The sequence below is a fragment of the Brettanomyces bruxellensis genome, chromosome 8 (assembly GCF_011074885.1).
Source record: "Brettanomyces bruxellensis chromosome 8, complete sequence".
Classification (NCBI taxonomy): domain Eukaryota; kingdom Fungi; phylum Ascomycota; class Pichiomycetes; order Pichiales; family Pichiaceae; genus Brettanomyces; species Brettanomyces bruxellensis.
In genome coordinates this window covers 960,507-975,996 of record NC_054689.1, presented here as the reverse complement: position 1 = coordinate 975,996, position 15,490 = coordinate 960,507, and the positions used below count along the sequence as shown (strand labels likewise).

Sequence of the window (15,490 nt, the reverse complement as noted above, 5' to 3'; positions counted from 1 at the left end):
GCGCCTCATATCTTTCTATCATGTCTTTACGATTATAATTTTTTTTTTTTTTGTCTCACATCGGGAAATGTCAATCTAACACAGGACCCTTGATATGGAACAATGTATATGTGTGTGTGATGTCATTACAAACTGCACCTCAGATTCGTTACAACTTTCAGATTGCGCATTTCTTAATGTACTAAATACAAATTCTCGAAGCAACCAAGCAACCAAGTATTCTTAACTAAACTTCCCCACATTACGATTGCTGATGTTTATCTGCAGAAGACATAAAATTTAGAATTTATCATATTTCTCGGTGCACCCTGAATTTGTGAATTTTTCACTTCTTGCATTGTGCTTTTTTTTTTCCTTTTTTTTTTATATGTACAGAGCAAGTCTATCGAATCTCTACTGCTGATTAACTCCAAATGCAATGATCACAGACATCACACATGGCTCCTGTCAAACTTAGTAACCGTTGAACATCATTGACTCTTCGAAAGCAGGCTTTTTGTGTGCTGTTCTCAGACCATCAGACCATAGGATTGGTATTGGAGCATCTGGTCATAAGATTGGACATGGCAGACATCTTTAACGTGCAGATATTCTTTGTGATCCTCCGTGAGGCCTTGGAGGCAGTTGTCATCATAGCAACGTTACTTGCGTTTGTGAAGCAGAGCTTGGGTGCAAAAAGCAAAAAGATCAGAAGAAAGTTGAATGTTCAGATTTGGGTCGGCTCTATTGCGGGAATAGTGGTGTGTTTGGCAATTGGGGGTGCATTCATCGGTGTATATTACTCGCTCAACAAGGATTTGTGGGCGACGACGGAAGATCTCTGGGAGGGGATATTCTGCATTATTGCAACCGCCTTGATATCGGTGATGGGAATCTCGATGCTTCGGATCAACAAGATGCAGAGCAAATGGCGGATTAAGATTGCCAAGGCTCTTGCCAAGCCGCCAAGCAAGAGGTCGACCGGTTGAAGTGCAGCTACATTTTGAAGAAATACTCGATGTTCGTTCTCCCGTTCATTACAACTTTGCGTGAAGGAATGGAAGCCGTTGTTTTTGTCGGTGGAGTGGGGATTGGAGCCTCGGCTAAATCAATTCCTCTTCCCGTTGTGTGTGGGTTAATTGCTGGTGTTGCTGTTGGAGTCTTTATGTACTACGGTGGGTCACGTGTCTCGCTCCAGGTCTTTTTGTGCATCTCCACGGCCATTCTCTACTTGATTTCCGCCGGTCTTTTCTCCAGGGGTGTGTGGTTCTTCGAAAACTATGCCTACAACCAGAAAACGGGTGGAGATGCATCCGAAAATGGCTCTGGCCCGGGCACTTACGATATCAGGCGATCTGTGTGGCACGTGAATTGTTGCAACCCGCAGACTGACAACGGTTGGGATGTGTTTAATGCTCTCCTCGGGTGGCAGAACTCTGCAACCTACGGCTCTGTTCTTTCTTACAACCTCTACTGGTTGACGCTGATGGTTGTTCTTTACTTCATGTACTATGACGAGACGCGTGGCCACATTCCACTTTTAAGAAACGTGAAGTTCCGCCAGCTCAACCCGTTGTACTACATTAAGGGTAAGAAGAATAAGGAGCTAAGTGTTGAGCAGCAGCAACAGCTTGTTCTCGATGCAGAATTGAGACTCCGGGAGGAGGCTGGAGATGAGGGTAGTGCACCGGTTGCAACCCAGAGTATTGAGCTGGAGAATCTGGAGCGGGTGAAACGGGACAATTTCACAGAGTCGGTGAGGGTTTCGAATGATTGAGGTTGTATTTATTGTATTTATTGTATTTATTAAGATTATTTTTAGTAGTAGCTTGAACACAGCCTGCTTCAAGATGCTCTTTTAATTAATCACTTTTGACTTCTGGTAAATGCTTGAGGATAGTGCTATTGAACTTTGCTTCTGCTTGGTGTACACAGCATTTACTCTTTTCGCAGTTTCTCAACAATGTCTATGCAAAGCCCATTTAACTACGGAGAAAATAAGTAATGCAGTTGCAACCGGTTTGGGATAGAAGCCAGGGCTGTGCAGATTCTAGCTGTTGAACAGGAGCCCCAAAGATAACTTAAAAGATGTCTGATAGGGGCAAGCGTGTTGGGTAAGTACAGACGCGCCGATCGACGTCCCAACATAGGGGAGGAAGGCACACATACGATGGGATCGATCGCATCGCGTATGTGCTCAACAAAAAAAGTCAACATGGCCAAAAAATCGAAAATGCATTGTTCGCGAAGCAGAATTTGGCAGAGTGGAATTTTTTCAGATCTCGCAGTACGGGGTATTTGAAGTGCGGCATGTGCTGTTGGAAGGAATTTCAGGGAGTGAGAAGAGGGAGATGAGGAAAGTATGAAAAGTGAGTAAAGTGAGCAAAGTAAGCAATAAGCAAAGCAAACAAACAATATGAAGCCAGAAATTGAACAGGAGTTGTCACACACTCTTCTTACAGAGTTGTTGGCATACCAATTTGCGTCACCAGTCAAGTGGATTGAAACTCAGGATGTATTCTTGAAGGAGTACAAAACTGAGAGGATCGTTGAGATTGGACCATCGCCAATCTTGTGCCACATGGCATTGAAGACGATCAAGAACAAGTACGAGTCGTATGATGCAGCATTGTCTCTCCAGAGACAGGTTCTTTGCTACTCGAAGGACAACAGCGACATCTACTACACTCCGGATGCAGCCGAGCTTGAGGAGGAGGGCAAGAAGGCAGCAGCCCGGGCAGGCAAGAAGGGAAAGAAGATGAAGGAGGGAAAGAAGGTGAAGAAAGTGGAGAAGGTGAAGGTAGAGAAAGTAGAGAAAGCAGAGAAAGCAGTTCCTGCTGCAATTCCTGCTACTGCTACTCCTTCCTCGGCCACCTCGCAGATCCCAGACGAACCAATCAAAGCAGAGATCGTCGTGAAGGCTATCGTGGCCCACAAGTTGAAGAAGTCGATCGACGAGGTTCCAATGGACAAAACGATCAAGGACTTGGTGGGTGGAAAGTCGACGGTGCAGAACGAGATTGTGGGAGAGTTGGGCAAGGAGCTGGGCAACCTGCCGGAGAAGCCCGAGGATATGCCGCTGCAGGAGCTCTGCGACACGTTGCAGGAGACGTTTGCGGGTGGATTCGGTAAGGTGACGTCATCGCTGGTTGCACGGTTGATCTCGTCGAAGATGCCGGGAGGATTTTCGGTTGGTGCGACGAGACGGTACCTTGAGACGCGGTGGGGGTTGCAGGGCGGCCGACAGGACGCGGTGTTATTGTACGCAGTTACCGGGGAGCCCGGTCAGCGTTTGGCTGGGGAGCCGGAGGTCCGTGCGTTTTTTGACGGGTTGGTTACGCGGTACGCGGCCCGGGCTGGCGTGGATCTCACGCAGGCCCAGGCGGGAGCCGGTACCGGGGCGCCCGGTGGAGCTGGGGCGGCCCCCGTGGTGGACGCGGCGGCGATGGAGAAGTTGACGGCGGGCAGCCGGAAACTGGCCCGGCAGCAGTTGGAGACGTTGGCCCGGTACTTGAAGATGGATCTCACCAAGGGGGACCGGTCCCTGGTGAAGCAGAAGGAGGCCACGGCAGTGTTGCAAGCCCAGTTGGACTTGTGGGCCGAGGAGCACGGCGAGTACTACGCTAGTGGCATCAAACCGGCCTTCTCGAGGTTGAAGGCCCGGGTGTACGACTCGTACTGGAACTGGGCCCGGCAGGATGCCCTCTCGATGTACTACGATATCATCTTTGGCAACTTGCGGACTGTGGATCGGGAAACGGTCCGGCAGTGCATCCAAATCATGAACCGGGCCAACCCGACGTTGATCGAGTTCATGCAGTACCACATTGACCACACCCCTGTTGAGAGAGGAGAGACCTACGAGCTGGCCAAGCGGCTCGGCCAGCAGTTGACGGACAACTGCCGGGAGGTGTTGGGCCACCAGCCGGTGTACAAGGACGTTTCGAGGCCGACGGGACCGAAAACGACGATCGACGAGCGGGGGAACGTGCAGTACGCGGAGGTTCCGAAGGAAGGGTGCCGGAAATTCGAGCAGTACGTGCATGAGATGGCCCAGGGCGGGGCCATGACCAAGGACCGGTCGTACCACTCGATCCAGGAGGACCTTGTGCGGGTTTACAAGGCGATCTCGAAGCAGGCATCGGGCCAGTCGAAGCTCGAGTTCGAGAAGATGTACAAGCGGTTGATTGACTTCGTGGATAGCAACACGGAGATTGAGGTGTTGAAGTCGGCCCAGGACGTTTTGGGGAGCGGAGTGGAGGAAGGCGGAGATGAAGGAGAAGGAGAGGAAGCAGAGTTGAGCAGTGCAGACGACACGTCGGAAATCGCATCGTTGAAAGAGTACTCGGAGATCAAGAGGCACGTCTCGGCAACAATCCCACCGGAGACAATCCCATTCTTGCACCTCCGGCGGAAAAACAAGTACGGGGAGTGGAGTTACGACCGGGCAGGCACGGAAAAGTACTTGGACGAGCTGGAGAACGCGGCGGTGAACGGGGTGAGCTTCGCGGGCAAGTGTGCCCTCGTGGTGGGTGCCGGCAAGGGCTCGATCGGCGTTCAGGTCCTGCAGGGCCTCCTCTCTGGAGGTGCGAAGGTGGTTGCCACGACGTCGAAGTACTCGAAGGAGGCGGCAGAGTACTACCAGGACATCTATGCACGGTATGGGGCGGCCGGATCGACGTTGGTGCTTGTTCCATTCAACCAGGCATCGGTCCAGGACCTCCGGTCGATCGTCGAGTACATCTACGACGACCCGAAGAAGGGCGGCCTAGGCTGGGACCTCGACTTCGTGGTTCCGTTCGCGGCGATCCCGGAGATGGGCATCGAGCTGGACTCGCTCGAGTCGAAGTCGGAGTTGGCCCACCGGATCATGTTGACGAACTTGCTCCGGCTGTTGGGCGAGGTGGTGAAGGCGAAGCGGGCCCGGCAGATCGAGACCCGGCCGGCCGAGGTGATCCTCCCGCTGTCTCCGAACCACGGCACGTTTGGGTCCGACGGCATGTACTCGGAGTCGAAGTTGGCCTTGGAGACGCTTTTCAACCGGTGGCACTCCGAGAGCTGGTCGTCGTACCTGACGATCTGCGGGGCTGTGATTGGCTGGACCAGGGGCACGGGGCTCATGTCTGGCAACAACGTGATTTCCGAGGGAATCGAGAAACTCGGTGTGCGGACCTTCTCGCAGCGTGAGATGGGCTTCAACTTGCTCGGGTTGCTGTCCCCTCGGATCAAGGTGATGACCGAGAAATCGCCCGTGATGGCAGACTTAAACGGCGGGTTGCAGTTCGTGACCAACTTGCGTGAGTACACGAACCGGCTCCGGGCTGAGATCGGCAGCACGTCGGACGTTCGGCGGGCCGTGAGCATCGAGACGGCCCTGGACTACAAGTGCGTGAGTGGTGAGCAGGCAGATGCACCGTTCAACCCTTCCCGGGTGCAGCCGAAGGCCAACATGCGGTTCGAGTTCCCAGAGTTGAAGCCGTACGACCAGCTCAAAGCGAAGGCCCCCGAGTTGGAGGGCATGCTAGACCTGGACCGCGTGGTGGTGGTGACCGGGTTCTCGGAGGTGGGCCCCTGGGGCAACTCGCGGACCCGGTGGGAGATGGAGGCCGAGGGGGAGTTCTCGCTCGAGGGATGCGTGGAGATGGCGTGGATCATGGGCTTCATCCGGTACTTCAACGGGCGGATCAAGGGCCGGCAGTACACCGGGTGGGTGGATGCGAAGACCGGGCAACCCGTGGCAGATCTGGACATCAAGAAGAGGTACGAGAAGCAGATCTTGGCCCACTGCGGCATCCGGCTGATCGAGCCGGAGTTGTTCGACGGCTACGACCCGAACAAGAAGGAGTTCCTGCAGGAGGTGATCATCCAGCAGGACTTGGAGCCGTTTGTGTCTGACGGCGAGACTGCCCGGCAGTTCCGGTTGCAGCACGGCGACAAAGTGGAGATCTTCGCCCTGGACGAGTCTGGAGAGGAGTACTCGGTCCGGCTGTTGAAGGGGGCCCGGTTGTTTGTTCCCAAGGCCCTCCGGTTCGACCGCCTGGTGGCCGGCCAGATCCCCACGGGCTGGGACCCTAAGAAGTACGGCATCCCGGCCGATATCGTCGACCAGGTCGACCCGCTCACCTTGTTTGTGCTCGTGGCCACCGTCGAGGCGCTTCTCAGTGCCGGAATCACCGATCCGTACGAGTTCTACCGGTACGTGCACGTGTCTGAGGTGGGAAACTGCACGGGATCGGGCATGGGCGGTGTCACGGCCCTCCGGGGAATGTTCAAGGCCCGGTACAAGGACATCCCCGTGCAGAACGACATTCTCCAGGAGTCGTTCATCAACACGGTGGCCGCCTGGGTCAACATGCTCTTGCTCTCGTCCTCGGGCCCCATCAAGACCCCAGTGGGGGCCTGTGCCACGGCCATCGAGTCCGTCGATGCCGGTGTCGAGACCATTCTCTCGGGCAAGGCCAAGATCGTGCTCGTGGGCGGTGCCGACGACTTTGGCGAGGAGGGCTCCTACGAGTTTGCCAATATGAAGGCCACGTCCAACGCCGTCGAGGAGTTTGAGCACGGCCGGACACCTGCCGAGATGTCTCGGCCTGCCACGACCACCAGGAACGGGTTCATGGAGTCCCAGGGTTCCGGAATCGAGGTCTTGATGACCGCCTCCTTGGCCATCCGGATGGGTGTGCCTATATACGGCATTGTGGCCATGTCGTCCACGGCCTCCGACAAGATCGGCCGGTCCGTGCCCGCCCCTGGCCAGGGTATCTTGACCACGGCCCGCGAGTACCACGGCGACTTGCAGTACCGGTCACCGCAGCTGGACATCAAGTACCGGTCCCGGCAGATCCGCCGCAGGAGAAAGCAGATCAAAGAGTGGTACGAGGACGAGCTACGCGAGCTGGAGGCCGGTGCCAAGCACGAAGCACCCTCCGATGTGGCCCGGTACCTCGCGGAGCGAACCGAGGAGTTGCAGAGAGAGGCCGCCCGGCAGATCAAGGATGCCCAGAGGCAGTACGGCAACGAGTTCTGGAAGGACGACCCGCGGATCTCCCCACTCCGGGGTGCCCTAGCCACCTTCGGCTTGACTATCGACGACTTGGGCGTGTGCTCGTTCCACGGCACGTCCACCAAGGCCAACGACAAGAACGAGTCCGAGACCATCGACCGCATGATGCAGCACCTGGGCCGGACCCCCGGCAATGCCGTCTACGGAGTCTTCCAGAAGTACCTCACGGGCCACCCCAAGGGTGCAGCCGGGGCCTGGATGCTCAACGGGGCCCTCCAGATCATGCAGACGGGACTCGTGCCGGGCAACCGCAACGCCGACAACATCGACAAGCAGCTCGAAAACTACAAGTTCGTTCTTTTCCCCTCTCGGTCCATCCAGACCGACGGAATCAAGGCCGTATCCGTCACCTCCTTCGGCTTTGGCCAGAAAGGTGCCCAGGCCGTCGTCGTCAACTCAGACTACTTGTTTGCCGCTTTGTCCCGCTCCCAGTATGACGAGTACTCCTACAAGGTCGCCCGCCGCCACAAGAAGTCCTACTCCTACATGCAGAACGCCCTGCTCCACAACAACATGTTTGTCGCCAAGGCCCATCCTCCTTACACCGACTCCCAGGAGCAGCAGGTCTACTTGGACCCCTTGGCCCGTGTTTCCCAGGACAACCAGGACCACTACAGCTTCGACGACGATGCCTTGCAGAAAAGCAGCATGTACGTCTCTTCCACTGCCACCAAGACTGCTGGAATGCTCTCGGACCTGCTCCAGGCTCGCGGTGCACATCCCAGTGCCGGTGTCGGCGTTGATGTCGAGATGATTTCCGCCATCAACACTGACAGTCGCCTGTTCATCGAACGCAACTTCACCCCGGCCGAGATCGCCTACTGCGAGGCTGCCCCTGACCCAAGGGCCTCTTTCGCGGGCCGCTGGTCTGCCAAGGAGGCCGTGTTCAAGGCGTTGAACACCGCGGGACACGGGGCTGCTGCTGCTTTGAAGGATATCGAGGTTCTTGCTGATGCCAACGGTGCTCCCGTTGTCAACTTGACTGGCTCTGCCAAGGTGGCTGCCAAGGAGAGCAGCATTAGGAATGTAAAGGTGTCTATCTCGCACGATGACATGCAGTCGTTGGCCGTTGCTATCTCTGATTGATTCATTGGGTGTATCCTGAGCATCTGAGTATTTTGTGTGTATTGAATATATTGAGTATCTTGAATACCTTGTATTGTATCTCTTGAATATCTTAAGTATCTTTTGTGTATTTGAATATCTTCAATATCTTACGTGTATTTGAGTATCTAGAGTATTTTGAATGTCCTGAATGTATTTGAGCATCTTGTGGGTATTTGAGTATCTTGACTGTCTCAAATATCTTGGATATATTAAGTATCTTGGATGTCTTGAATATATTGAATATCTTGGGTATCTTGATCTTATGTGCTTGAATTGCATATTCATTATGTCTCATCCTTCACCCCTGTTTTACTTATTACCTGGTTGCTCCTAGTTTCCTATGGCCCCGTTTCTGACTGTTTCTTGCTTTTGCACATACTCAAGGTGATTTAACTGGCTATAATTGCTTCAAATCAAAGTATTGCGTACTCTTACTTTGTACTTATTCGATATTTTCATTTTAAAGTATTTCTTACTTTAGAGGGACACTTCAATATATTTCCATGTTCAATATCTTGCTTTTATGGTGAAATAATCTATTACATTTAATTCCTACTTTATTGCACATTTTGCTGGTTTAGAACGATTTGGTTGATAAATATATGGCCTCCTGCTTCATCAGTTTTTAAGCAAATGAAACTTCCTCTCACTTCATTAATTTCCAATAAATGCATGATAATTTCCTTCTTTCTTTATGCATTTAAAGTGCAGTTAAGTATCTGAATGCTTTTAAATGATTACATTCGGTTAAGTATTTGATTTAACGCTACTTTTTGGTAATTGGCTTTCATGTATTACATTTTCATTGTCATGAGTATATAATGACATTAGTTATTGCTTTTTCAAATAGCTCTGAAAGGAAAAGAATGCTGATAGTAAGGGTGTAAAATAATGCGAACACGAGAAGCTCGTGCATAGTTGAATTATGATTTAAAGCAGAAAGAAGGCATACATGGAAATGAGAAGGATATAATTTAGGTAATGGTGTAGTATGCTTCCAGACATTATTCTGTTCCTCTTGATTGGTCGTATTCATGTATAGGTTTACTTAATGCTTGAGAAAGTGTATTTCATTTCTTATTTCCCTTGCTTTCTCTGTAAGCGTAAACGTTACACTTTCTTGCATGTTTCATTTGTTGTGCGAGTTCCCTTCTTTCTTTAAGTATGTGCGAAATGGCCTGTTATTTAATGTAAACTTTGGCTTCTTTGTCATGGACTGTCTGTTTTATTACTTATATATTGCTCCCAGGATTTCCATTAAGTGTGCCTAAATATTTCCTCAACTCACAATCTAGTTGTTGCATCTACTTAATAGTATGCTTTTGGTTCCTACATGTTTATTTTGAGTATGTTACAACATTTTGTTGCAGTGTTTTGATATTTTTTTATGCAACTTTGGGATTATATATTACTTCCAAGTACTAAATACATAGCACATGTGCTTTCTTGACATTACACTTCATCCTTTGGTATTTAATTGATGCCTCCACATTTGCTGTTGTTCAATTACCGGTAGCAGCTATGCTAACCTACTGATGTTTTATTACATGATTTCTAGGTATTTACAAGTAGATAGACGGTTATTACATTCCACCCCTAAATCTTATATACATCGAAATAAATTACCGTCTAAGTATTACTAGCACCAATTTACATTACTCAAATACTTCTTTAATGTTTCTTTCATCTTTTCAGTCGATTCTTTATTAACTCGTACTTAAGTGTATCATTAAATTTCTGCACACTAGCTGTGATCTCTCTGCTTAGCTGCAACCGCAACACATGCAATAGTACTGTGTGCATAGAGTTTGACTAGCGCATAGTAAGGTGAATGTGAGATGCACAAGCAGCTCTGGCAGACCATATTTTGGCTTTTCTGCTCTCAGAAAGCAACCATTTGCACACTAGATGGCTTCAGTTGTCAAAATGCCTGGAGTTGAAGTTTGATGACGGTAATATCGACGCTGTGTCTCTAGCACAAGGCTAGTCGATCGTCTGCAGAGGAATATTCTACAAGTAAGGTAGATGTCATTGACTCACCTAAGTATTGAACACTTCTACTGATTAATTTGACATTCTTATATAGTACATTTCTAGACGTGTCACAATCCGCTTAACTGATGTTTCATTAAGTTGTTTACACTGGATGCTGCTGTTATTTCACTTACTATTTCACTGTTCATTGCACTACTATCTCACTTACTATTTCATTACACTGCCACATTATCATTACACTGCTATCTCACTACCACTTCATTTCTACACTGCTGTCTCACTACTATTTCATTATCATTACATATTTTTTTCACTATCATTAAACCGCTATTCCCTATCATACACTGCTATCACACTTACTATTTCATTCTTACACTGCGGCTACTTCCCGATGCCAGGCATCATCCCGTCCCGCATGGCTAGCTGACCGTGTGGAGGTTCATCAAGGCGATGGCAGCGTTCATCTCCCTCTGATTGGCATCCTTGGCGGGAGACGGTGACTTGCTGAGGCTGGACGCGGAGTGGTTGCCGTTACGCAACGAGGAGGCCCCGATGGCCTCCCAGTCCTCCTCATCGGTGAAGTTTTCGGCCTCCTCGGCCCGGGTCTGGGGCTGGCCCCTGGGCTGGCGTGGTGGGCCGCGTCTGGGGATCGCCGTGCGGAGGTAGGACTGCCGGGACACGCTGGACGGGTTGGAGAAGGACAACCGCTGGTGGCCGGCGTCCAGGGCCCCCTCATCGAGTGCTGCCCCGATGGTGTGGCTCGTGAACGAGCTACGGGGCTTGCGAGGCTTTGCCACGCCGCCAAACGATGGCCTACGACTATTGGAGCCCGACAGCGACCGCGTCCGGAGAATGCTTCTCACGGAACCGGACTCGCCGTTCTCAAAGCTGAACACACCGGCCTCCTCGTTGTTGGGCGACGATCCGGCCGTGTCCACGTCATCATCTTCGTCGGACGACGACTCGATGGCCTCGTCAAGCGACAAGTTGCGAGCCCGGAGCGAGTTTCGAAGGTTGCGAAGCGGCTGGAGGCTGGGGGAGCCCGGAACTTTCAGATTGTGCAGGTCTGTGCTTGGGTTGGTGATCGACTCCCTCCTGAACGCATCCGAGGGGGCACTGGACGAGAGCCCGGCCATCTGGCCCACCGTGAGCGGCCTGGCGAGTCCACCGGGGCCCGGAATAGTGCCCGGTGTGCTACCAAGTGCTCCGTTCGGGCTCGCGGAGCTCCTCTCGCTGGTCCGGCGCCTTCTGCGTCGCAAGGGCAGGCCCGACGACACCGGCGACTTGGCGTTCTTCGCCCCGGACGACACAGAGCTCCTGCGGCGGGCCTTGGCGGTCGACCCGGCGATTCCGCTGCCGCTTTTCGACGAGGCCGCGATACTATTGGCTGCTGCCACCCTGGCTGCGAACTGGGACGCTGGAACAACCTTTGCCTCCCATTGGCCCCACCCGATCTTGTCGAAAACACAGTTTTTCGCCGGGTCCCCCGTCTCTAGGGCTGCCATGATGAGTCTTCTCTGCTTTGAAAGCGAGAGGTGGCCAAACGCAGGCACCTCCGAGATGAGCTGGCTCGTAAGCCTCCGGATGGGGAGCGGGCCTTCCGACAGGAGAATCCGTGCGATTCTCGAGGGTGTGATTTGCGAAGCTGCTGCAATACCTTCTGGAGACGATGTTGAGATGAGGTACGTGTCCTCGTTCTTGATTTTTTCGTTTTGCGACGATGCTTCTTTTTTAATTGTTGTATTAGCATAGTTTGCATTGTTGCTTCCTAAGCTTCGGTAACTTGCTTTATCTTCTTTACTTTTGTAACTTCCCTCTTTATTTCCATAACTTCCTTCCTTATTTCCTTCCCTATTTCCATAACTTCTTTTACCTTCTTTACTTGCTTCATTACCTACCCCGCTTCCACTCCTGCCCTCCGGCTCCGACGAATTCAATATGTCGGAGAGCTTTGGGTTACTCCGAACATGGAATCCCCCAACACGCCCTCCCGTGTAATAACTGTCCGATTGCATATCCTGACGTTGCTTGTTCTGTAAGATAAAACGCGTATACTCTTTTTCTCTGCTGAGCAATTGCTTCCTTACGTGTCTTGTTCCTTTCAATGCTCTCTGTGGTCTAAAGTTGTTAAAAATATTACTGCTTGATTGAGACAAAAGTGCACTCGAGGTGGAGCAAGAAAAAAAAGTGAGATACGGGGATTTGAAAAACGGGAAACAGAAACACGGTGAAAAATATATGACTAAAATGGTGTACACAACGTATCCGAGGGGTCGAGCCAAAGTGCGAACTGAAATAAGTGAAATAATCGAAAAAGTGAAATAATCGAAAAAATGAATAATCCAATAAATGAAATGATGAAATAATTCATATCTACAGCAAATCTAGCATAGCTGGGAATGGCCACAGTAATAATCTCACCTCTACCAATATCCAGAACTACTGAATAATCCTACAGCGCGATCAGGTGATGAATATAATAAAGACTAGATGAATATAATAAAGACTCGATGAATATAATAAAGACTAGATAAATATAATGTAAACAGCAAATCAAAGAGTGGCTGATACAGGTTAGTGGCAAATTTAGCACACAGATTAGGATAATTATTATGGACATAATGCAAATGCGAAATGCCGTGCTCACTTCTAATAATGGCAATTTTTCTAATAGGCGCCAAATTAAAAATGACGACAGTGTTAATTAAAGGCTGGCCCATTTTGGCCGGTGATGACGGCATACCTGCCGATTTAACATGCTAGGCTGGTTTTTCCGGAATGGCAGCTGCCCAAATTGCTCCAAATTGGCCCTGGTTCGACACTTGGACAACTTGAAATTACCTATGAGTCAGATCGGATCTCTGGCCATATGCGAGCTACTGCGGAAAAGTGCCAAATTGAGTGTGGAGCACTCCAATATTTTTCAGGAAAAAAAAGTAGGCCGAATGCATTAATGAAGAATAATTTCGCTGCCTTTCATTCTTCCCACTGCGGCTGCAGCCGGCTTGCCCAATAAAGCCGCATGCAGGTTTTGGCAAGAAGGAGAATTGTATTTTGGAGAAGGGTGGAGAGTGATGATGTGGCTGGGCGGAATTGGCGGAAATAGATAAACGGCAGGAAGTTAGGAAATGAATGAAGGGTGAAAGTGGTGAAAGTAATGAAAATGGTGAAAATGGTGAAAATGGACAAAAATGGACAAAAATGGACAAAAATCAATGGAAAGCGGAAAACTTGGCTAGCTTTGAAATATGCCGAGAATGAAAAAAAAAAATTAATATTTTCTCACTGAAAAATTATTCGGAAGCTAGTACTACAATCGTGTAACCTACTTCGGCTGCTACTCAAAGCAGATTACATACCTCTTAAAAACATTTATATTATCGGCCAACGGCTGGCAGGCAAAATATAACTAGATCAAAAGAAATCAATTGTAAATAGATGCGATGGCAGCAAGGCCAGGATCTAATTGGTAGAGCCCGAAATGGTCTCAGGTGTAAAGATGAAGGTGTGCCCGGTGCAAGTGCACGGAGAATAAAGAAGTAGAAAGAGAAATATAAACCCAAAACCGCCGGGGCACAGCCCGGAGCACACATCAGCCGTGAGAAACCATTAACTAGAGAATCTGGGCCAAGGGAGAGGCACAACCTCATAGAGATGGGAAGTTCTCCTCGGTCAACTTGTTGACAGGCTTGGAAGCGGACTTGGAAGCAGACTTGGCAGGCTTGGCGGACTTGGCAGCATCCCTGGAGGATCTTGGGGCTCTTGGGCCTCTTCCTCTGAAGGATCTGCCTCCTCTACCACCTCTACCACCTCTACCGCCTCTTCTGTCATCTCTTCCTCCTCTACCACCTCTTCTGTCACCACGGTCGGCTCTTGGGCCTCTTGGGCCTCTTCTGTCGCCCCTGTGGTTTGGATCGAAGCCGTCGGCGTTCTCCGGAGCAACGGTGATGTCGATATCCAAGACCTTCTTCTCCTTTCTGGCTCTGCTTCTGAGCTTCTTGGTGGAGGTTGGAGCAATCAGGAACTCCTCCTTCTTGACGATCAGCTCGTCGGCAGGAATGTCCTCTGGCTTGGCACTCACCTTAGGGTGTGCAGCCAAGCTTTCACGCTGCTGCTTCACCTCCTTGAAGTAATCTTCAAAGCCCCTGTACTGGGTGGTGTCCTCCTCCTCCTCCTCTTCCTCTTCATCCTCTGCTTTTTCGTGCTTGGCGTCCTGCTCTCCTTCAATCTGGGCACTGGCCTCATCTCCAAGCTTCGATCTCTCAGCCTTTGAAGTTTCACTTCTGCCGGTCTTCGAGTGTCTGTCATCTTGCTTTGACTTGCCTCCCTTTCTTCTGGTCACTCTTGGGCCCTCGACCGATCTGTTTTTGTTCGTGTGCTTGAGTCCGGCCTCGTTTCCGGTGAACTTTGGAGCTCTGTTCTTTCTAGCCTTTGACTTGTCGGCTTTTGGTGGAACGCCCGACTTCTTGGTCGATTTTTGAGGCTTCACCACCTCTTTCGAGGCCACAAATGGCTTCTCGTCCTCGTCGACGACGTCGTTGCCCAACAAATCGTATAGATTCTGTTTGATGTGTTGATTTGGTTAGTAGATGGTCTTTGAAGGATCCGGCACGTTGCAACTAAATAATGATAAATAAAATAACACTGATAGCAGTTAAATATCACTAATAGCAGTTAAATATCACTAATAGCAGTTAAATATCACTAATTGTTAAATATCACTAATGGTGATTTAAATAAATTATCACTGGTGTCCTAAATAAAATCAATCGGATTGTTTTCTCCTCGAACCCTCCCCTCGCTCATCACTCATCAATGTGAAAAATTTTTGCTCGGTGGAGAAAGGTGCACACTAATTTTGTGAGTGAATTTTTGTTCTTGGGACAAAAAAAAAGCGCAAGGTGCACTACGCTGCATCCTGTCGAATATAGCACAAACCAAGCAGTGGAACCTACTCTACTGCCATCCCATACTATATTGTGGCCTGATATAGCATTCTGCAACTCCGTGGACAATTTCCTTAAAAACACCCATGTGATGAAATGTGAAAATAGATACTGTGCAGCAGTGTGGGGGGGGGGGGGGGGGAGAAGTCATGTGACGCAATAATATCAATAATATGTGACCGTGTGCGGAAAAACGGAAAGCTGGTGCGAACATACTTTGTTGTTAGACATCTTGATGATGTATTCAGTTATTGTACAGTTGATGTGAAAAGGTTCAAGGTGAAAGGGGGGAAAAGAAGAGATTTATGGGATGTGCAGAAAAGGTTTCAAGTGACACAAGAAAAAAACCAAGGCCACGAAAAAGTGGACAGGGTGAAAAAGTTTGTGAAAAAAGAACAAA

At 50.0% G+C, this 15,490-nt stretch overlaps 5 protein-coding genes across 5 annotated transcripts; 3 read left to right on the top strand and 2 right to left on the bottom strand.

Moving 5' to 3' along the window:
* Nucleotides 1-563: 563 nt before the first annotated feature.
* Nucleotides 564-968, top strand: BRETT_000612 (uncharacterized protein; the record flags this gene model as incomplete). Its single annotated transcript, XM_041279177.1, has 1 exon — nucleotides 564-968. One exon carries the CDS (start codon nucleotides 564-566, stop codon nucleotides 966-968), a length of 405 nt encoding a protein of 134 aa, XP_041137391.1.
* A 29-nt stretch (nucleotides 969-997) lies between these two features.
* On the top strand, nucleotides 998-1,756 carry FTR1_1 (high-affinity iron permease; the record flags this gene model as incomplete). Its single annotated transcript, XM_041279176.1, has 1 exon — nucleotides 998-1,756. One exon carries the CDS (start codon nucleotides 998-1,000, stop codon nucleotides 1,754-1,756), a length of 759 nt encoding a protein of 252 aa, XP_041137390.1.
* Nucleotides 1,757-2,395: 639 nt separating this feature from the next.
* Nucleotides 2,396-8,128, top strand: FAS2 (3-oxoacyl-[acyl-carrier-protein] synthase; the record flags this gene model as incomplete). The annotated part of the gene is made up of 1 exon (XM_041279175.1): nucleotides 2,396-8,128. The coding sequence occupies one exon, from the start codon at nucleotides 2,396-2,398 to the stop codon at nucleotides 8,126-8,128; it is 5,733 nt and encodes a 1,910-aa protein (XP_041137389.1).
* Nucleotides 8,129-10,563: 2,435 nt separating this feature from the next.
* BRETT_000609 (uncharacterized protein) lies at nucleotides 10,564-12,159 on the bottom strand (the record flags this gene model as incomplete). The annotated part of the gene is made up of 1 exon (XM_041279174.1): nucleotides 10,564-12,159. One exon carries the CDS (start codon nucleotides 12,157-12,159, stop codon nucleotides 10,564-10,566), a length of 1,596 nt encoding a protein of 531 aa, XP_041137388.1.
* A 1,631-nt stretch (nucleotides 12,160-13,790) lies between these two features.
* Nucleotides 13,791-15,321, bottom strand: BRETT_000608 (uncharacterized protein; the record flags this gene model as incomplete). The annotated part of the gene is made up of 2 exons (XM_041279173.1): nucleotides 13,791-14,705; nucleotides 15,307-15,321. 2 exons carry the CDS (start codon nucleotides 15,319-15,321, stop codon nucleotides 13,791-13,793), a joined length of 930 nt encoding a protein of 309 aa, XP_041137387.1.
* Between the last annotated feature and the right edge of the window lie 169 nt (nucleotides 15,322-15,490).